Raw genomic sequence first — 22,358 nt, 5'->3', positions numbered from 1 at the left:
GTTTGACTCAAATGGATATAAAATCAGTGTCATAAACGTCTGAACGGTAGATAAAAAACAAACATGAAACCTAACTCGAGACTATCCAAACCAGTGTCAGATTTTAGTTTTTGTTAAATTTTCTTCAAATGCTTACTTGTGATGATAATTGTTAAAAAAAACAGTGAGAAGAAGTTGTTGAAGCTAAATTCAGGATCAGTTTACCTTCCAAAAGACAACAAAAGTAAACCTCAAGGAGAAGATGCACATTTCATAAGCAAGAATGGGTGCACCATTGGCATCGCAGACGGTGTTGGTGGTTGGAGCACAGAAGGAATTGACTCAGGGGAGTACTCGCGTGGTCTTATGAGGAATGCACTGAAAGCAGTTGAAAGATATGAAAACAAAACTGGTAATGAGTTAGATCTTGAGAGTGTTCTTAGTGAGGCTTACTGGAAAACTACATCGCGAGGATCATCAACTGCCTGCATCATAACGCTAACAAATCAACAGGTACTTTATACAACATTATATTTTCTGTTTTATTTTTTATGACCCATTCCTTTCGATAACATTTTCCAAGGTCAAAAAATTCATCTTTGTAACATGTTTGATATTTGCAGTGTTTGAAAGCAGTGAACGTTGGAGATAGTGGTTTCTTAGTAATAAGAGATGGAAATACAATTTATCGTTCTCCAAAACAGCAACGTGGGTTTAACTGCCCGTATCAACTAGGTTATCACAAGAAATGCGATCGTCCCCGTTCAGCTCAGAAACTTAAGATTGAAGTAAAAGAAGGTGACATAATAGTTGCTGGAACAGATGGACTATTTGACAACATATTTGAAAGCGATATTGAAGAAACGGTGAAGAAAGCAAAGGAATCAGGAAAAGAGCCAAGGGAGTTAGCTGAGATTATAGGTGAGCTTGCGTTATATAATTCGTTCGACGCTTATGTTCGCACTCCCTTCCAGATTGAGTCTGAAAAGTTCGGAAAGCATCATTGTGGAGGAAAGATTGATGATATTACTGTTATTGTTTCGTGCGTAGTCGGCAGCAGCTAGCCATTAAACTAGTTCAATTCGGAAAGAGAAAATCGGACAGACGGAAAACGAAGATTAGGTGTGGAGTTACGACAAGTCAGGTGTATTTGTTGATGTAAAAATGATTAATGTAATCCCTTATATGAGTAGTAACGATGCTCTATTTGGGTACGTAGGCAGCCGCTTAATTTAGAGGTTCAGTATCAAATATTTAGAAAAAATTGAATCAAATCAATATAGTTTAATATCTTGGTTTTTTTTTCTACTCAAGCCATTGGGATCATGAATACCCACCTTTGAATTACTTAGATCATGTCTTACATAAATGAAGCTGGGTTCGTTATTTTGTATCCTGGCCTATAAGATTTTGTTCTGAAAGAAGGATTATGAGCCTAAGGGTTGGTACTGGCTGAATTTGGGCTCCCACAGTCCCACTAGATACTTCATACCTAGTGTCCCAGTAAGAGAGATTGATAATTAGGTTTTTGGGTGAGGAAACCGTAGACCTTGTATGTATTTAAGTCTCACCTACAATCATGAAAATACAAGATATCTACAAAGAGAGAAAGTACCCAAACTATGTATATTCAACCGTAAAATCGATTGGTTCAGTCTTAGTTAAAAAATGTACCATAGACACGTATTGAACAATCCTATTGATTGAGGTAGAAATTATATTAAAAATGAGGGTAGCGGGGTAACTAGTCGGGTTGGGAGGGACCTATGATGAAACTCGCACAATCTAAAGTGCAAATTGTTTGTACTGGCCGAATTTGGCTCAATAGAATAGTGTTAAAACAAATTATCGTCCCATCGCGTTCCCAAATTCCTCTTAAACCACTCAATGGTTTCATATGTCTAATAAACTCACAATACTCTTTTTCAATTCATAACATCATCACTCAACAAACAACATCTTTTGTTCAATCTCAAGTGGTAGATATGATCTATACTTATCACCACAAAGTCATAATACTATTGTTGGATGTTCCAACTGAAACTTTTAGACACATCGCAAGCCCTTATTTCATTCTAGATCAATTGACCAAGCCATTTGCGAGTCCATGTAGTTATACTGGTGATCTTATGCTTTTAGAAGTCAACGGAAATATAGCTCTTATGACGGGGAGAAAAAGTCAAGGGAAAAGCAGTTACGGCGAAGACTCGGATACTTAGTGATATAAACATGGAGAGTGTCAATAATTGGAGTGAGGAGGCCGTTTCTGTAAGTTTTGGTACAAAATAAGATGTGTGGAGCGGTTTTGAAGTTATTGTAGTAGGAGAAGATTTCTTCGTCCTAAAACCAAGGAATGAATTCTTTTTTCATATTTCTACGACAAGAAAAGGAAGATGACTTCAAAGAAGATTGAATATCGCTACCGTTAGGAGATTGCATCTTTCGTAGAAATTCTTTTACATGTTTGAAGTCTTACATGGAAAAATAAATACATTTTTATTGATGTACACTATCTGTTTTAGCCACGTACTTTCGAACTTAAATTGAATTTATGTTATTATATACGACCTTTCTTGTAATATTTATGTTCAAGTTTCAAAGTTCTATTTTCTAGTTTCTATTAGATTTTGACCTCGTAACTATTTAATCATGGTTGGGAAAATCCGCTAGTCACATCCGCTCCTAACCGCCCTAGGCCAATTGAGTTGGCGGTGCACCCGAGAAGTGCAATATTCCCGACTCATTAGATTTAGTGGGTCGAGTACAGATAGAAGGTTCTGCCTAGCCATTTAGCCCACTCGATGGCACCCATTGAAGCTCTACTACACCAACCACTCTTCATTTATCCTGTAATGGGTAGCTCCTTTTCTTACCCTTTTCGTTCACCTTGGAGCGGAATGCGAGAAGAGAAACTAAAAGAGTAACACCAAGGTATAGTAGATCATCGTCAAAGTAAAACAAGAAATCATAGATCGTCGACATTGCTGCGACTTGCAGAGGTAAAGAATTATCATACATTCAAAGGAAGTTGACAATAGGAGCAGGTGAGACATGAACAAGAAAAAGAGAAGTTCAAGAGAGAAACCAGACTAATTCTTCTAACAGTTTTCTTTTTTCCTTCTTGAAACAGCACGATTCGAACCCTAGTCTCCCTAGTAGAGAAACACGATTTAGCAACTAGTCAAAGTGGGATTCAACAGTTGAACCCTCTCTCTACATCCTTGGGTTCGGATTTTGGAACACACTTTAATCCACAGACAAATTTGTCATTTCCCTGCACCGATTCAAGTATGAATTATGACTCACTATTCCACAAACGAACTCCAATGGGATAATCTCAATTGATTGATGCATATAACTATTTTTGAATGTTAGTAAAAAGATTGAGTTGTTCTTTCTTTAATAGATCTTCTCAATGAAACACCAGATCTCACATCAAAAGAATTACCCCACCCTGCTATTCTTTCTAAGTCACTACCTTCTCTACTGCTATTACTATGGTTTAACTTTATACATCGGTTAGTTGTGTCAGAGTATGCAAAGGGATGATTTCCCCGGTCATCTAGGTGTATCCCCCTCGTCCAACTTGTTTCAGGTGATGGCGAAGAACTACTTGAGTCCTCCGAAACCCTGATTGGGCATTTATATCCTGTTTCGCCAAATATATAATCAGATAGGAATTCATCTGTGCTGAATGAGTCTCTGGTGCTTTCAGTACTGCACGATCCTTCGTCGGAGCAGCTGAAGAGAGAAGAATTGTCGCTTGATGATGAATACCCTCCTCTTGAAATCCTCTGGTATTTTCTGTCAAATGAATCAATGCTCTCAAAACTGGCAGAGCGATCCTTGTTGATTCGGCAAGTTTCTTCATGACAACAATGAGCAATTGAAGGGATAGTTCTTGAAACTGCAGAACTTGGCGGTCTTGTTAGTGAAGACAATGGTTCAGAGGATTTGGTTCGCTTTATCTTACTCTCATGAGTTGCAATTGGACTCCGTATTAAACCTGGAGCCTTAGGCGAGCACCTAAAAAAATGAGAAAATCAAATACGTTCAATGTCCATAACCACTATTTGATTATAACTTGGAAAGGGTCGCAAAATTCAGGAGACATTTTCACCTTGCATAAAGGAGCATGTATGCATCTTCCAACAACACTTCGTCAAGCTCCACAGATTTTACCTATATATCAGAGGGGTTTTGTAAGAACTAAAGTACCAAACACAAACAAGTATAAAACTGATGAGAACTTAAAGCTGGTATGCTAAATGACCTACTTGCTAGTGCATAAGTAATTCTTTAGTACAAAGTTTTGAAATTTTTAGAATGTGGAAATCCTAACTATAGGTTATCAACAGGTTGTGTTGGACCAGAAATTGCCCAACAAGAACCTCACCATGGAAAGGGTCCGGTATGGGCACATGCCTGGGACGGATGACCACCCACAAAAGGGGATATTTTAATAAAAATAAACCCCTTCTATGGCTGTCGAGGAGCGAGTTCCGGCCAGACAGAGTATTTGTCAAAACAGAGGCCTCTACAAACAAGCCCCGCTGCACGAGACAGCGGTAACCTCTAGTCCTGAGTCCTGAGTCCTGAGTCCTAATTATAGTGTTATACACTGTAAAACTATTTTTATGGTAAATATATATAAAACTACGTATTTAACGCATCAAGGCATACGCCTCGAGGCACCACTTCGCTTTTTGAGAGCCCACCGCCTCGAGGCTGAAAAACGTATTTTAAAACATTGCTCCTAAGTAGTGACATAGTATCTCCTAGAACAAATGACATGAGCCAATTATAATAGGGATTATCTAGAACTGAAAAAGATAAATAACAAAAACTAGACTTCAAATTAAATTACTTCAGGTGGTTGAAACATACCAAACTGTCGTCAATCTTGAACCATTTACCCTGGCTGTTCTTGACGTAACAAACGTAGTGCCCAGAAAATGCAGCATTCATCGTATCCAAGTGAACTACCACCGCATATAAACTGTATTTAGGCGATTTATCACTACTTCCACTCATATATGAGGCCAAGTCCAGATATTCCGGAAAGCGAACTGTTTTATTGAGCTTCCCAAATTTACCTGTCTGTAAAGAAAACACACAAAGTTAAGGAACTATGAGCTGTAAGAAACTAGAGAAGCACGAGTTTGAATCTGATTACTAGAATTACCTTAAAGCGCTTTAATGCAATCGTAAGGACATTAGGAGCCTCCAAAACCGTCAACTTCTTTTTAGCCTTCTCATAAGATTTGCATCTGAGACAGAGAACTCTCAGCAGTGAACATCAAGAAACTAAATGTATGACTTACGCTGTCTTAGTGCTAAAAAACCCGACAATTTTTAAACTATGTATAGCAAAAGAAGGCATATGACTTGCTTGGTGCTTCTTTAAATTCTTATAGAAGACACGTTTGGGTATCTGATTATCTGCACGAAAAACATATAGATAGAAATTTTAATTTTGCGTAGTTGTTTCTGGTTAGAGATCGTGGGCATTGAAAAGCAATCTATTTTTTAGTTTTTGGGTTTTTACAGACCATTATCACGAAATGCTAATTCCTATTCATGCTCCAGTGTTTCACAATATGACATCCTAATTATTATTATCTCGTCAATTCCAACGGATATTAGGGTAAGTTTCACTTATTTATGCGGCAACCTTTTTCATGCCAAATTTCATCATCAGGACCTGTGTCGTATAACCTAAGGAAAACTCTAACCATTTTCTCAAGTACAAACAACATTTTACAACAAGGAAATCGTCACACATAGAGTGTTCAGTATCATGGATTGCTAACTCAGGAGCTACCAATTTCAATTAGGAAGAGTCTAGAGTGATCGTCTATTGGGGATAGCTTACAATTGGCCATTTCAGAGACGACCGTCTGCATAATGTCAAATTATCAATTCAATATCTAGCATATAGATGGTTTTAACCGACATTGAGACGGCTGATTCGATTGACTCAACTCAAATCAGAACGGAGCGGGATACTGAATTCCACGAATTGACAACACTTGATAACCATGTCTTTCGTGAAACCTTTTGGTATCATGTAAAGGTGAAGAGGAGGGAAGGCATAAGTTTAAATAACGTCGCAAACTGACCAACCTGCTACAATGATACTTGTTCTGTCCATCCAAGACTTCTGTAGCTGTATATTGTCGAAGGGCATCTTCTAAAGTTGCAATGTCCCCATCTATCTCAACCGTGAGATCCATCATCCTCTCATTTCTCTCAGACTTACCGTGGCACTTCATGCACTTTATCTACATCCAGTTAACAAATCAACAAACATATTGCCAATTAAGTAGACTTCGTGACAAACTACAATCTTTCAACACAATATAAGGAGGTTATTGTCCGCTGTATAAGAATGCATACATATTTCCTTAAAATACACTAGATTACCTTAGATCGAAGATAACCCCCAAATACCAGGCCCATAAGAGTTGTTTCTTCGGCTATTGGGCCTGCATTTATCCCAGCTTCCTTAAGGCAACCAGATTGCATTTTATCAATCGCATACCTGCCAAATACGAAAAAATCAAAAAGAAAAATATCAACAAAATGAAACCACTTAATATGATGTGAACAGTTCAAATCTGCTCAAAGTCGACCTTACCTTAAAAATTCATGGGCATCTTCTTCTCTCCCTTGACCGAGATGACTCCCAGTGTTCTGCAATTGGGATAGAATCCTAATAGGAGTAAGAGGAGATATTCCTTCCTTTGCCTTCAGGATTAGATTTTCAAACTCACAAGTAAAGCACCATCCTTGTTTTGGGCCTGAAGGATGATAAAGACAAAATGTCACAAATAGAGGTAAACAAAATTTAAGTTACCATATTATAAGAAATGGCGAACCATATAAACAAAAATTGCGTATATGGCATAAAGAGGAGCCCCATACATGCTTTCGAATGAAGTCCTTGGAGAAAATAAGCAGTAAGAGGCCGAGTAAATGCCAGGCATTGGAGCACTGCATTAGCATAACAGCTGCCAAAAAAAATCCTAACAATATCAGAAACACCATGAGAAACTAATGAAGTTGCTTTGAACTCTCGTGAACTGGAAAAATTTAGTAGGTTGTGCTAATTCAATACTACTATATGCCCAAACAAGTCTGCTTACAAGTCTACACTCGTGAGGAAGAAACTTTCTACTTTACCTATTACCACAGTTCGTAAGGCCACATGGTTGGAGATCTGCCTTCTCCTTCTTATAAAGTTTGACAAACAGTTCATACGGAAACAGCATCTACAAAAAAAAAAAAAAAAAAGAGAAGAAAATGAATCCACTATATATCAAAATGCCTAAAGCAAATCCTATTTTCCAAGAAGGCAAGAACAGAATGGATCGTGCAAAAACCTTATAATTGTGCTTTGCGGCAGCATCACTTCTCAACGCTGGTGCATGATGCTTTAAAAGTTTAGTCTCTTTAAATTGCTGATTGAATTTTTGCACATATACTTTCAAATCTTTGATGGCATTCTGTGAATAATGTGCACTTTCAGATAACTTACTAGCCACCTTTTGCACATTATCTTCCTCTGATACACTACGATTCAAAACTGAAGGTTCTCTAGTAGCTGAAGACAGATGACCATTAGAATCATGATATGATAAAGATCTGACTGCTTTAGGCTTTGATAGATTGGAACTACTATTCCTGTTATTATTAACAGAAGCTGACCTTGCAAAATGCAAGATTGGTGTTTCCGTAACAAGAGGCATAACTATCTTTTCTGACACAGAAGTTCGTTTAGCAGACGGTTTAACAGGACGCTCAACCTCAGATATCACAGTCTCGGGCTTAGAACATTCTGAGTGTAAAATCGAGACAGCATCCCCAGAGAGGTTAAAAGAAAATTGTAACCGGTTGCTAGAGCCAGACAAAATGTCATTGCCACCTTGCACTGAAGGAGGGTGAGTAGATTTACTGTTCGGATCATTTCTAGGCTCAAGGGAACCTAAGGTGCCCTTTGTGGAATCAAACTTGATCTTAAAAGGCTCAGAAGTTGATGAACTCTTAGAGCTTCTGAAACCTGAGCCTGAAGAACTGGCTGTTCCCACGCTGCCCATTTCAGAACTCGTACGGGTACTATCCTTACTTTGAATAGCTGAACAAGAAAAGCTATTCACAGAAGCCTCAATGCTGTTAAATTTTGAAGCTGGTAATTTAGGAATTTTCGTGTCATTTGTACAGATATTTTTGTCAAGTCCCTCGCTATTATTCAATAAAATCGCCTCTGATTTATCAGAAATGCTTGAAACCCGGAATTCTCCAAAAGCAACATCGATCGAGCTATTAATGGAGGAAGCTTTAGAGCAGTCAATCAACCTGCTGCAAGGTTTGGAAATGGCAGCTACTCCTTTGCCATCTGCTGAGAACCTAACTTCATCGTAGTGCTCGCCACTTGAAAATTCAGGTAACCGACTTTGTGTAAATGATCTAGCTTCCTCATAAGATGTTTCATATGGCTTGACATCCAAGCTGCCGAGCTCTAAATCATTGTCAATATCTTCAAATATTGCCTTTCGACTGGAGGTGCTCCGTAAAACATTAGGTTGAGTACCGGGAATTGGAGGTCGACATTCTTCCTTGTGACCTTGTCTCCAATGAATAATTTGGCACTTACCAGAGCTACAAAATGTATTCAGGTGTCAATATTACAACTAAATCGAATAAACCTAAAATCCTTCATGTCTTAATTCATAAAACAAAAATTTCCATGCAGTTCAATGAAAATTCAGTAAGAAGCCAAATAGTCTTTCAAGTTGAAACCATTAGTAAAATGCACAATATCTGATTCTTCTTTTTAATTATTTTCATAAATGATTTCAGTAAAACCCTAGACTCTTGATTCATCCTACCCCCAAGTACCATAGTTTCCCAATTTTTTGCCCTAGTTTTTCTAAAAAGTCAATTTCCAATTAAAACTCTCAGATACAGCTATGAATGCCAGAAAACCAATCAATTCAAACGAATTGCAATGGGAGAGAGAGATAAATTGGAAAAAATACAAACTTTCAGAGAAAATTAGCTTACTATCATAAGACACAAAAAAGGACCTTAACCCTAGAATTTGTTCTATTCCTTAATCTATAACCCAAACCCTAGAACAAAATAAAGAATTCAGTAAAGAAGATAGAAAATTACCAGTAACGAACAGATTTACAACGAGAACAACGAGTGGTCGTAGGAGAAAAGCACAAAGCGCACTGGTATTGACGAGCAACGGAAACAGTTTCATACTCAACAGATGATTCAATTTCAACCCTTTCAGCTTCTTCAGAAGCTATGGCGACAAGCTTCAAGATCTCCATATTCCTTTCCTCTGCAATTCTCCATTGCCGCCGAATTATTAACCCAATTACCGGGCAAACTAAGAAGAAGAAGATTAAACTAAAACCCGGAAACCCTAGATCCCCGGGGGCAAGCATTTAACCTCCTTCAGAAGAAATGTATTCAAAACTCTTATCTTCACAATACATTGACAGTTGAAAGATTCCGATCGTATTTGCAAAAACAATCACCAACCCTCAATTTTTAAGTACAATTGACGCCAGTAACGATCTGAAATGAACAATTTTGACAATAAAGATGTCAATTTGAAAACGGCAACGAATTCTAGAGAGAGAAAGAGAAGAAGGAGAAGAGTGGCGCTTGGAGAAGCAAAAGGGGGGCGACCGTTGAGATGAAGATGGTGATGATAATAACAGGAAGAATCCAAGCAGGACCTACAAAAATTTTGACAGAAAGTGGAGAGAGAAAGACTTTGTGTGAGAGAGAGAGAGAGAGAATGAAAAGAGAAAGTTAGGACAAGATAGTCTATTTTTGTTCTTATTATGGTTATAAAGATTAGGTTAAAAATTAAATGACACAATTTTAGAAATTAAAGTAAGAACATCAACCCTCAATGTTATAAACTTCCAGTGCCACTTAGAATTTTTAGAGTTTTTTCTTAAAAAGATCATCTCCAATGCAACACTCTATTTGAATCTCTACGATGACGTGTCGAGAGTGGAATAGAAATATATCAAGCTGACGTGTCGAGAGTGGAATAGGATTTTTTCTTAAAAATCCTCTCCAATGCAACACTCTATTTGAATATCTAAGATGACGTGTCTAGAGTGGAATAGAGATATATCAAGATGACGTGTCGAGGGTGGAGAGTGTCCTCTTGAGATATCTCTAATTGTTCAACTCATCAATATTTGATTTTCAACCAATAGAAATCGAATCTTCTATATTTTCTAAAATAATTTATTATTTATTTACCAAAATAACTATTTCATATAAGTAAATAAGATAAGTTTAGAGTTTTGCATTGGAGACAAAAAAAATTGAGGATCTCTATTAACGCCGCCTAAGAGCATCCTCCAATGCAAAACTCAAAAAAATCTCTATTCGTCTTATTTGTCAAGTTCCAATTGAGATTCTCACTCCTAGGTATCGAAAATAGAGATCCTCCTCAATTCTTGTATATCTCCAATGCAACACTCTAAACTCTTTTATTTTACTTACTTGTCATGGTTATTTTTGTAAAAAACAATTAGTTATTTTGGAAATATACGAAGACTTGATTTCTATTGGTTGAAATTTAAATATTGATGAGTTGGACAATTAGAGATATCTCAAGAGGACACTCTGAAAATAGCGTGCCCTTTTGAGATATCTCTATTCCACTCTCGGCACATCATCTTTGAGATCTTAGTTGAGTTTTGCATTGGAGATGATTTTTTAAGAAAAACTCAAAAAATCCTATGTGGCACTCCGAGTTTCTAAGATTGAGTTTTGCATTGGAGATGCTCTAAGAGTGAGAATCTCAAATGAAAGTTGACACATAGGATGAATAGAGATATTTTTGAGTTTTGCATTGGAGATGCTCTGATACACATATATAAATACTCTTAAGACATAAAAATAAAATTTTCCACACATCCAACTAAAAATGTTGGATCCTAATCTAATAAGTTTATATTTACATGATAGAGTAAAATGTGGGAACATATGTTACAGGGTTTTTTGTACCTACGAATGAAAAACAACTGGGTTGTATTAGACTGAAAAATATTTGTTCTTTAACTAGTACATACAAATTTTTACGAAATAAGTGATCCTATCGTTTTTGAATATCTACAGGTTGCAGATTCCATATTTAGTGGGAATGAAGTTTATTTATTAATGGTATAAATATTATAATAAAGTTATATTAATCTATGATAATGAGTAGTTTTATATGGGTTCTAGGCTTTATAAGTGCTTCCAAGCCCCTCACACCACAGTTTTTTTTTTTTTTTTTCGATGAGACCCTCACACCACAATACAATTGTGAGGTATTTGTTACAAATGATATAACCAAGTCATTTGATGTACTATTGTATATGGTGTAGTATATTCATGTAATCATGTAATTTAATTAAAAGAATTGAGAACAATCTAATGTATTCAGAATTTATTACAAATCGCATTTGATACAACTAATTGCAAAAACAATAACATTATTTGGCCGACAAGATAAATTGTGTACATGACGTCAACATATTCGAATTGTTCGACACAATTTTTATCGGGTCAAATATCATTTTCCATGTAGGATTGTTTTTTTATATTACCAAAGCTTAGTAAGTGAAGCTCTAATATCTTTTAAATGGAGTAAAGAATAAATATTGGGGGTGGAGATTAGTAAGGACGAAAGGTATGTCCAAATTGATCACCATCCACCAAATTAAGAAGTGAAGACCAAGTTGGAATAGGGACTCTTTCAACAAAAAGAAAAGTTGGAATAGGGACAAACCCTAATCCCTAACCCACCCAAAGAGGAGACCTCTCTCTCTCTTACTTTGGTGGTGGGGGCCTGTTTGGAATTAGGATCCCTACTCAGGTTGGTAACCAGTATGTTCTAACTCTTTTTCTTTGTTGCAAGCCAATATGTTCTAAACTTCTAACTTGATTCCAAGGTATTCACTATATATTCATGATAAAATTATGATGTTGCCTCTCCTTTGAAGATCCTTTTTCACTAAATTCAAAACAAATAGTGTGTTGGATTTAGTATAAAATTGTTGTTCTTATACCACCATAATGTACGAAGAAATTCTTATATATTTTATCAATAAAATGAAGACGATAAATCGGGTCCATCATTCCTATTATTTTATACCTTTATCATTTGTTTTAACTACACGTGAATAAACATTACAATATCATTATATTTAGTGCCATTATATTTTGTAGCACTAGACTAGCATAATTTTTTGTAGAGACCCAAGTTGAATATTGACCAATTATTCTACTAGAATATCTATTATTGACATTCTTTGTTTTATAGGGGTTAGAAAGTTTATATGAGCCTAAAAATACCATTATAGAATTAGACTCACCTAACATGGAGTTTAAGAGGTTGAAATTAAAGACATTTTTCATGGAGTTTGTCTCAATAGATGTCCCTATACTATACTTGTCAATGAGATGGGATCTGTCAACTACCATTGTTTAGTTATTTGTTGATTTATTTATTTATTTACGTATTTATTATTTAATTAAATATAAGGCATGACAATGAGATTCAATAATAAAATAAAGAGATTCAATAATAAAATAAAGAGATTCATCTTCTTTTTCTAGGTAAGATGTCTCCTGTGAAAATACTTTTTTTTTTAGGTAAAAGTTGGATCACTACATAAAACCCCCTCAAACTTGATGGAAATCCCTTCAACAAAAAAAAAAAAAAAAGTTGATGGAAATCTTGACATTTAGTCATTTACCATACAAATATAAAGTTGAATAATGACTAATATCAAAGAACTCATTAAGGGGAGAAAGAATAGTATATTCTCTTTCTCACTCGAGTCTCTATTCTCTCTCACAACAAAAAGAATATAGAAAATTCCACTTGCACTGATAGTGATAAGAAAATACATATAGAAAGATTAGATAATTACATAAATTAGGTAATGTTTATTGTATAATACACGACGATAAAGAACTAACGTAATCTTCCATTATCTGTGATACGTCTAGGAAGAGTCTTCTGTTTTATTTGTTAATAATTGTAACGCACTACAAAAAAGTACAAAAAGAAGAGATTTATTTTTAATAATATGTGATTGATGTACTGTGCACGTGCCGACGCACATGTGAGAACAAGATGTTTATTTGAGCTTTCTAATTGCCTCATTAAGCTTATGACTTGTTCAACAAAAAAAAAGCTTATGACTTATCAATGAAATCAAAAGACACATAAGGTGAAAATATGATCTAAAGGGTCATTTTTACTTTGAAAAATAATTTCTTTGAATTGGAATTAAATATTTATTTGTTTTTCTAGTTTGGCTAGTAGTGAGAGGCGGTGTTGTCAAATGATTTCGCGAATGCAGATCATTAAGTACAATGATTTTGACATATACAATCGTCACGATGTTGTTTTTATCTTGCAACCACAAATTTATATATTTTTTGGAATCAGAAGTGGTCTATTAACAAATAATTACAACGATAACAAAATAAGAATTCCTATTGTAACCAAAGGGATTATATAATTGGATTATTGAGAGAGAACTTGATAAGGTCAATTTTGGTTAAATATGTATATGGTAACTTTTAGGTTAAAGTGGCTTTATTTTTGTTGCAGTAAAACTTCGACTACTAGATACTATTTATGGTAGTTCAACAAAAAAAAAAGATACTATTTATGGTCAAAACTCACAAAGTCATCAACTATTTAACTTTTAGAATGAGAGATTTTGCATATAATAAAAAATTGTTCATAATCTTGTCTTCTATTTATGTGGAGAAGTGAATAGTAGTCTTTTGATTTATTTATTTTTTGGAATATATTTTTCCTTTCCTGATATGTGATTTACCACAAGGACATTAGCAAAAAAAGATCAACCCGTCCGTAGGGTAGGGGTGGGAACCTAGTACATATTATGTTAGGTGCACAAAAATGCACATTCCACCAAAAGGATCCCTCCTGGAGGGCGAATCTATAATTTAAGTGATTACTGATAATCACTAATTGTTATTCCTGGTAATCACTTTTTAGTTTTTTTTTCGCACACAGAAGTTGCCTCAGGGTGGTTGACCCTGGTCGTCGGGTACCTAAAACAGGCTTTATGATTGAAGCCCTAAATGGACAATAGATATATTATACACGATAAAACACCGCATTTGGGGGACTAATTACACAACTTAAGTGGTGCAAGTAAATTTTTATTATTTAGTGGTTTTGAGTCTGTTGATCCCTCCTAGTATAGATACCTAAGAGAAATCTAGCGAGCTCGAATTAGACCTATCAACAGATGTCCATATTCGAACACGGGGTATGTACACATCTCAATGCTACTAGTTGTTCAAGAAGAACATCAATTACCTAATCAATATCAAAACTTGAGCCATTTCTCTCATCTTCTCAGTTTTTAGCCTCACCTATTTACAGAGAAACTCAGGCCTTAATCTAGAAGTAGTAGTTGGAGTCCTTGTGATTAACAGGATCTTTGCATAGCACCGACCGGACTTCCATTATCGATCTGGGTGGCTCCACATCTTTCTCCTCTAGTGAATTTCCAAGTAACTGTTGCATCTGGGAGGCAAATATGTCGCCCAACATCTGCAAAAATCGAAAATAATCTAATCAAAATGTGCAAGTCACAAACAAATTCACATTTTTTTTTATCAAAATCGGGTAGATACTAGGCTTTTCTTACACTCTCCATGAAGGCCCAGGCCAGAACAGGTCGGGCCTTATAAAAGCTAACACGCTTGGCGGCACGTTACAACCTCTCAGGCCTTTATAAAGGCGCACGCTAAACATGCTAGACTGCCAGGCCCAGGCTAGACGAGGCAGCCCAGCCTTGTCTGGTTCAGGGCCAGTGACGGACCTAGGCCGGTCAAATTTACATGCTACATAAGAAAAGCTCAAGGATAAAGGAACAAATAAACTAATACTCACAGCAACTGCAAATCTTGCACCTTTATACCAGGATCGGTTCTCTTTACTATTTTCCAACAAACTTAGCACATCCTGGAACAAAGTAAAAGGGCATATTAATGATATGATTATACTACTAGTAATATAAGGAGTAATCTATTTGGGTAACGGTTTAACTAACTTTTCCCATCCGATCCCAAAATCTTCGACAGATGACTAAAAACAAACGAGTCTCAAAGACAGTATGAAGATGATCTATAGTTTTAGCAAGTTGGTCCTTTAATGGTTGCATTCTACTTCGAACATCTGATTCTACCACCGTTTCTTTCGAATCTTGAATAATCGTTTTTAACTTTGTCATGTTGTGGACTTTCGTCTGTGCATAAGAAGAAACAAGAACTTGTCAAATTCATAGCACAATATTCGTCCCGGAATTAAAGAGACTCGATTATATAATTATACCCACATTTTCTACAAGTTTCTCCACGATAGCCTGCATGTAATTTCTGAACTTAGCTCTAAGCATTACTGTTATTTCACTGAGGCGCTCTCCTGGGACTGAATTTCCCTGATCAGGTAAACAAGAACCCCATGACTTCAACTGGTTCACTATCCTGGGCCGGAGCACATCAAGCATCCTCTTCATGGAGTTTAAGAGAACACCAAGCTGAAACGAGTTGTTTGTCGATGTTAGCCCAAAGAAAGAATAGTCCCACATGAAAAAGATAAGTCTCATGACCAAAGATATTATTCCTAAGGTCTCTTTACTCATTTCCAATTGGTTTGCCCCCACGTCATATGACCAGCAGCCACAGGGTTTCCTGTCACCCAACAAAAAGAACGTGCTAGGCTCAAAGAATACCACGTGAGAGAGGGCACCTGAGAAAAGTCCACGTGGACAAGGAATCACATGACCAACACTACAATAACGAAAGTCTCTCCACTCATTGCCATTTTTTTGTCTGACTCTTTTTAATGGATGATTTGGCTCGATTTAGATCCATTTGAGTCGGAGAAGCCAAATTAAGACAATGAAAGAAAAACAAGCAACAGTTTGATAGAACAACTAACTTCTTCCGGAACGGTGTAAAGAGCTACAGAGTGCCTGGCAAGTATTTGGACATATTTAAGACCAAATTTCTTCGATGCCAAATTGTCTTTCAGAGGTGCTAAAACTTCTGCGCACTGCTTTTCCAACACCTCCACCAATGCCTTCTCAACGTCGGCAACGGCCTAATATGTACAACAGAATAAATAAATCAAAAATCCTTAGCGAGTTTGCTAAGCCGAGGTAGAAAATTGTGAACTAAACATACATAATACACTTCTGGGACTTACGTTTTCTAGAGCAAAAGTATACTCGGGCCAGCGGCAAATGATGACCTCATATTCACTTAACGTTTCTTTTAGTTGATCATATATTTCATCCACAAGTGGAGTGGTAGAATGTCGTGTCCTAACTCCTGACCACTTGATCTGCAAGTCAATTGTTTCATTTAGTTCTTAAGTTCATACATTTAGAGGAAATAACTACGGCAAATAATTCAACATTATGAAATCAGAAACAAATAGTTCACTTCCTACCTTATGTAACTTGCAGGATTCGAGCAGGGAAAGACGTTTATCTTGTATCCATAAAATGATGTACGAATGGAACAACTCTTTTGCATCGATGCCTCCTTTGATGGGACTGAAATTTTTTTGCTAGAAAGTCAGGTAGGCTAATTAGGATACCGTGTGAAAGATGTGAGTCTTGAAATAATAATTACTTGATTTTCCAGCTTGCGAGGTCCATCTGCAAATCAGAGGTAGCAATTACAAGCTCCGTTACGGGCTGAGATGGGCTTGTGGGTGGGCATGCAACAAGGAATGCACGCAACCTAGTACAGAGGCCCAAACTGTATATGGCTGAAGATATCTTTGGAAGATCTATGAAGCTGCAAAATATGATCTGGATTGTTCACACATTGAAGTAATAAAAGAACAGGAAGCTGCAGTAAAGATCATGGGTTGTGGGCAATCAAGGCCTATGCCCTGTGACAGGCCCTGCCGAGGCGGTCCGGGGTTACCAACCCCCCTCGACCGCCATAACCTTTTTTGATATGGGTCGTCCAGTGGAAATGGGGTAGAACGGGTTGTTTCCGGCTGACATGGCCTACAGTGAAAATGTATTGTGGGCTCAACCCGGGAAAATAATAAAAATGTTACCTGGGTAGTAAATGTTGATTGTGGATCTCTATATCGGTAAGAACTTCATTTCTAATATTCAAACAAAGAGACCTCATCTTCTGGTAAGCAGTAGAAAAGGTCAGAGCATCCATTACTGATCCTTCATAGTTGATAGTGAACTCGTCAGTCTCAGCCAAGTGCCTCCGTGATCTTTTTTTTGCTGCAACCTTGATGAAATCATCAGTTCTGTTAGCGTGAACAAACAAATAATTGGAACTAACCCGAGTTAGGAAAAAATTGAGCCTCGGATCTTACCTGGAAATAACTGCATAGTTTCATCTGTGTCTCAGAAGATAATATATCATGGAGAAGAGTATATAGCATTACAGCAGGTGCCAAAGCAGGAGCTAGAGATCCAGTTGCGGGCCTAAAAATGTCCAGCAATCCTGATGGCGATGATTCATCTAATGACTTGTAATTCTCAAAAACAAGAGCGAGAATGTGCTTTATTCGATCCTCAACTTCTGCCAATATGCGGTTCTGATCATATAAACCCCCAGAGATATATAAATTTATGAGAAAACAACTTATACATGAAATGAAATACAATATACAACTAGAATTGTCACTTGAGAAAACATTATCATACTATCTGAAAGAAAGAAACATACTTCTTGATGGCTTAGTGTACCCTTATTGTGGCCTTCGATTATTACGGGTAGTAGCAAATCGAGCACGAGGTTGAGACAATCAGCCGTTGGTGTAGCCACATCCATGACATAAGAAAGGTATCTGCCAATATTATAAGTTCAAAGCTCTTAAAAAAGAATAAAAGAAATAAAAAATTAGCTCCTCCAACTTGAAATTACATACCTTAACTTTGTGTATGCGTCTGAAACCCCGTAGTAGTTCGCAAATTCGGTCAGTAACCACTTCCAATGGCCATATAATAACAAATTTCTTTGCTGAAAATGCTGAACTTTCATTGCAACTTCTAAGACAAGGTCATAGGTCACAGTTTCTGCGACAGAACCATACTACGAACAATAAGAAATGAATAAGTGTTTCTGGGAGACCAGGGTCGAATCCTACTATTTGAAAGTATATAGATTATACGTAGTGTATTAGCCAATTAAAATAAACAGATAACTGTTACATTGATATGTTTCAGGATATAGTTATTCGTATGATTAGACACCAAAGTCTACTATGGCCGATCAAGAACGATATAAATAAAAAAGGCGGGCCACCAAAATAAAAATTTAAAAAGAAAATCGTCTTAGAGCCTCAATGGATCTGTGACAAACGACCGAATAGCAAGTGGTGCTTTCTCTAGCTGGGTGATTCCCGCCGAAAAGCGAGATCGGGCAGAGGAGTCTAACTAATGAGGAGCCACTGTGGGTTGGCGGGGAACCGACACCATATAATTATATATGGTTATATTACATCTTATATTATAGTATATAGGCTATTTGATATGCATTGTACATAGTAAATTAGTCAAGTAAATAAACAGATATACGCTATGTTAGATACAGTTATTTGAATGAAAAATAGAGCCTTTTTAAAGCTCGTGACCCCTTTAGGTAGAGTACTTCCAAAAGAAATCTAGTAGGGAACCCTAAGTTTTACCCTATAGTATAGGATGGATTTTTACCTTAAGATGACCATTTTCTTCTGCACTAGTACAATAGTTTACGTTGAGTTTTATTCTGCCAACAAGTTCATGCTCTGGCTCATGGTAAATAGACCACCACCGTACCTTGTCACCCTGAAATCTGACTTAAATGTAAGCCCTGATATAGTATTATGCCTTAACAATCATGAAGATACCAATTGAATATGTATCATTACCAGTTCTTCGGCAATAGTGGCCACCTGAGCAAGCGCATGACCACAATACTTTCCCTTCGAGTCCTGAACTTCAACAATTAAATCGTCTCCTAGACTATCAGGGAAGCTATTTCACACAAAGAAATATGTTAGTAAAATAGCACCAAGGAGAAAATACATGGATAAGAAATTTGGTAGTTTGTCATACAATATATGTGTTTCGTCGGATCCCGGTTGCATTTTAACTACATCATCGTCTTTCGCACTTTTCAACCTCAAAAGGCAAGTGTGTGTCTCTGATAAAATTTACCAAACCGCTCTTAGTTCATAATCCATAAAGTAAAAGACGAGTTTTTGGAAAAACAAATACCTTGAACTACTTCATATGATGATGAACTCAGAGTTGTCACGCCATTTTTTACAAGTTTTGATACCTGCTTTAGATATCGACCGCTGGCATTAATATAAGCCACGCTCTTTTCCGAAAAAGAACTGTTGGCAGGTATTTGGTGTTGAAGACGAACTTTACAAATTTCTCGCCATCCGGAAAAAAGTTTGGACTTTATATTGGATAAACGATATTGAAAGCTCTCCATATGAAGGGATGAAAAGCTGCATCTTGTGGGTGGGTCTAATCCAATCCTCACTTTACGAACTGAAGAATGACCAGAGAAATAGACACACTGTATAATTCCAAGCAAAATACTTTTGTAGTTCATGAAATTAGATGCCAAAAGCGAAAATGTGACAGTACCTTGAACCTTCATCTTGCCAATAGTAGTCTTAGGTTTAGGTGTTGATCCCCCGCCCGCAATATCTGATGAACGTTTGGTAAACAATTCTTCTTCTGATTGTAGCAATACGTGTTGTAAACTATGTTACAAGCATAAAGTCAGTATGAACAAGGACCCATGTTGTAATTTCAAATGTATATCAAATTCCTTGTAATATTAAGCATATTTTGTTCAAAAACTTGGAGATCCAACTACAAGGAGACAGGTAGTCTGAGACAACATTGCTCTGCCAATCCATGGGCAACCATGAAGTTACAAAGGTTGTAACCTTCAAGCACATCTAGTTTAGGATTTTTTTCAATGTATAACCTTCAAGCACATCTAGTTTAAGATTACAGTTAACAATATCTATACTAGGAAACATAGAAATTTTGTAAGGTTTTGAAGTTCACAATAATCCAATCCCCGCCGAAAATCCGCCCTTTCTTCATCCCCATGTCATACCCCAGTATTCTAGTAGAAATTCTCTACTAGGAAATATGATCTAGCTTCATTTTCTCTCCAAGTTATCTATAGTTTCTTGCTTCATTTTCGGTTACCATATTCATCTAGTTTACATCAATGATACAATCAGAAAACTAAGACAAATCAACCTGCAGTGTCAACTACCATAATGCAGAGAGAACTCACCAAAATGCAGTTCTTAATAATGCACATTCATTATCAAGAAAGACGGATGCTTCTGTACAACCATTGGCCCATGCGTGGAGACAAAGCCGAACACATGCATCATATGAGAGCACAGCATGCCACGGTCCTAGTGCACTGCGTTACCAAGTTATCAGAATAGCTAATGAAATGATAAAAAAAAATCATGGATGTACCTTGTTAAATTTACCTTGCATGAAAAGTGGGAAGTCGGGCCGGTAATGAAGTCGAAGAAACAGCAGCTCCTGCACCAACATTAGTCCTGTATAGCATAATAAAGACAACCATTTGCTCAAATTCAAAAGAAAAACATAGCTGCTTAAGTGTTAAAACTTAGAATGTTTGACAACAACTTACCGACCTTATAGACTGACCGTCAAACCAGTCCCCAGTAGTATCCTGTGAGGCAACTCCGGAAACCAGATCCGAGTATCGACCTTGGTCCTTTCTAATCAAGAAAGAATCTGAATCTGCAGCCAATGGTGATCTAGATTCTCGATCTTCCTCCCCTCCTTGTTGAGTATCACCAAGCGGAGGTGCACTAGGAACTTCATCATCAAAAATCTTATTTTGTGAACATTTTACATTGAAATCCTAGAAACATCAAAACAAAGTAAGCATCAATGTGTGACATCCGATAATATTGGAACGGTATAGAGAAGATTGGCATGGCCTATGATAGTCCCACATCACTTGTGAGAGCATCCAGAGCTTGAGCTATAGGCGTGTGCTCAAGCTTAATAAGTCTCCATGTATTTTTGAGCCGGGGCTCGTGGAGCTTTTGCCGGGAACAAAACCCTCTAACCATTGGGCTTGGCACTGGGTGTCAAAACTAAAAAAGAATCAAGAATGGTAATTGAAGAAACACACCTTTTCAGTAAATCTCTCAAGATTAACTTGTGAAAGAACACTGGAAGAGTAACCCTCAGAATGAGTACCTCTTTGATTCACACTTATACTATTGCTACCAACTTGAGTAGACACAAATTCAGAGTTTGAAACAGAATCAGACCACTCATCATCTTCTCTAATTTCATTCTTCTGAAATGGGTTTCCTCCATTTTCCCATCTACACTTCTCCTGACCAAAAATTTCAATATCAGAATCGGATGATACATCCATGTCTGACCCCGATTCATAACCACCACCCAAGCTTTCACCAATACCCTTACCACCATTAACCATTTTAGAAACAGAATCGATTCTAATTTGTTGTTTTGAATTTAAAATTGGGATTTCCCTCTGATTTCAAGAAAATTGAAGCAAGTAAGAAAAAACCCAAGTTCAGAATTTGCAGAAGAATCAAGAAAGTTACACAAATTTCTAATTTGATTGATTGAATAAGAAGAGGAAGATTACCTCTTTGACCCATTTGACAGAATTTGTATCAAGACCTTCAATAAACATTTCTTTCTTTACTTCTCTGAAATGAGAAAATCACCAAAAATGGAAGAACTTGAAAAGAACAGCTTTTTTTTTTTGCTTTATTTAATAGTGAAGATGAAGAGAAAAGAGGGTATCATAAACTTCACATTTCCCCATACCCAAACCCTTCTTCTTCTTCTTGATTCTTTCTTCGATTTTCTCCCTCTAGAAATTCACTATCTCTCTAAACCTGAGCTCTTTTTCCACTTGCTGGTTTCTTCTTCTCTCCATCAAGAATCAAGAAAAGAGAAAAAAAACGTTTTTTAATTTCTTAATTGAATGAAAGTGAAGATCTTTACGTACTAGGAAGGAAAAAAGTATGAATAAAATATTCTCCGAAAGTTAAGGGCACGTAAGTCGTAACGGGTATTCCCTGACGTGGCAGCGTAAAATCCGGTTTTTTCATTGTGGCGGCCCAATATAGAAATCGTGGGACCGCTAAATTATACAGTTCGGTCACGTTTTATCGTGGTATTTGACTTTTTTCGAAGTCAACTGGCACGTTCTTGTTTAAGAATTTTTGTAAACTATCTTCGGGCCCGGTCCATATAACGTTT

At 36.7% G+C, this 22,358-nt stretch overlaps 2 protein-coding genes across 4 annotated transcripts; both read right to left on the bottom strand.

Annotated features, from left to right (window-relative positions):
• Positions 1-3,306: 3,306 nt before the first annotated feature.
• Positions 3,307-10,005, bottom strand: LOC147564913 (ubiquitin carboxyl-terminal hydrolase 17-like). The gene is made up of 11 exons (XM_086651230.1): positions 9,157-10,005; positions 7,365-8,640; positions 7,165-7,253; positions 6,907-6,992; positions 6,620-6,782; positions 6,406-6,523; positions 6,106-6,263; positions 5,165-5,249; positions 4,867-5,079; positions 4,100-4,161; positions 3,307-4,005 (listed from the first exon to the last, which is right to left on the bottom strand). Exons 1-11 carry the CDS (start codon positions 9,438-9,440, stop codon positions 3,351-3,353), a joined length of 3,189 nt encoding a protein of 1,062 aa, XP_086507356.1. The 5' UTR covers positions 9,441-10,005; the 3' UTR covers positions 3,307-3,350.
• A 4,193-nt stretch (positions 10,006-14,198) lies between these two features.
• LOC147564912 (uncharacterized) lies at positions 14,199-22,189 on the bottom strand. 3 transcript variants are annotated; one of them, XM_086651171.1, is made up of 23 exons: positions 21,921-22,102; positions 21,736-21,799; positions 21,247-21,456; positions 20,738-20,970; positions 20,567-20,638; positions 20,359-20,493; positions 19,689-19,807; positions 19,305-19,589; positions 19,143-19,230; positions 18,956-19,061; positions 18,759-18,872; positions 17,975-18,138; positions 17,773-17,893; positions 17,417-17,641; positions 17,141-17,328; positions 16,702-16,869; positions 16,517-16,622; positions 16,271-16,408; positions 16,004-16,165; positions 15,399-15,599; positions 15,114-15,308; positions 14,954-15,025; positions 14,199-14,611 (listed from the first exon to the last, which is right to left on the bottom strand). In XM_086651171.1, the coding sequence occupies exons 2-23, from the start codon at positions 21,781-21,783 to the stop codon at positions 14,459-14,461; spliced, it is 3,303 nt and encodes a 1,100-aa protein (XP_086507297.1). In that variant the 5' UTR covers positions 21,784-21,799; positions 21,921-22,102; the 3' UTR covers positions 14,199-14,458. The 3 variants fall into 3 exon arrangements, with proteins under 3 accessions (XP_086507297.1, XP_086507289.1, XP_086507281.1); XM_086651163.1 differs by having other exon boundaries at positions 21,247-21,618; positions 21,921-22,078; XM_086651155.1 differs by having other exon boundaries at positions 21,247-21,618; positions 21,736-22,189.
• Between the last annotated feature and the right edge of the window lie 169 nt (positions 22,190-22,358).

The sequence above is a fragment of the Eschscholzia californica genome, unplaced genomic scaffold (assembly GCF_041429995.1).
Source record: "Eschscholzia californica isolate CP2 unplaced genomic scaffold, dmEscCali1.0.p SCAF_1, whole genome shotgun sequence".
NCBI lineage: Eukaryota > Viridiplantae > Streptophyta > Magnoliopsida > Ranunculales > Papaveraceae > Eschscholzia > Eschscholzia californica.
Note: the sequence above shows the minus strand (reverse complement) of the source record. Positions and strands in the feature narration are given on the sequence as shown.

Bases quoted from the DNA above. Each gene is read 5' to 3' on its own strand.
- LOC147564913 (XM_086651230.1), bottom strand. From the start codon at position 9,440: ATGCTTGCCCCCGGGGATCTAGGGTTTCCGGGTTTTAGTTTAATCTTC. The intron at 8,641-9,156 runs GTAATTTTCTAT...TACATTTTGTAG, and splicing joins TGTAAATCTGTTCGTTACTG to CTCTGGTAAGTGCCAAATTA. The intron at 4,162-4,866 runs GTATGTTTCAAC...TCTGATATATAG, and splicing joins TCAAGATTGACGACAGTTTG to GTAAAATCTGTGGAGCTTGA.
- LOC147564912 (XM_086651155.1), bottom strand. From the start codon at position 21,783: ATGTTTATTGAAGGTCTTGATACAAATTCTGTCAAATGGGTCAAAGAG. The intron at 20,494-20,566 runs GTAAATTTAACA...TTGGTAACGCAG, and splicing joins CTTCCCACTTTTCATGCAAG to TGCACTAGGACCGTGGCATG. The intron at 19,231-19,304 runs GTATTTGTTTTT...AAATTTTATCAG, and splicing joins ATCATATGAAGTAGTTCAAG to AGACACACACTTGCCTTTTG.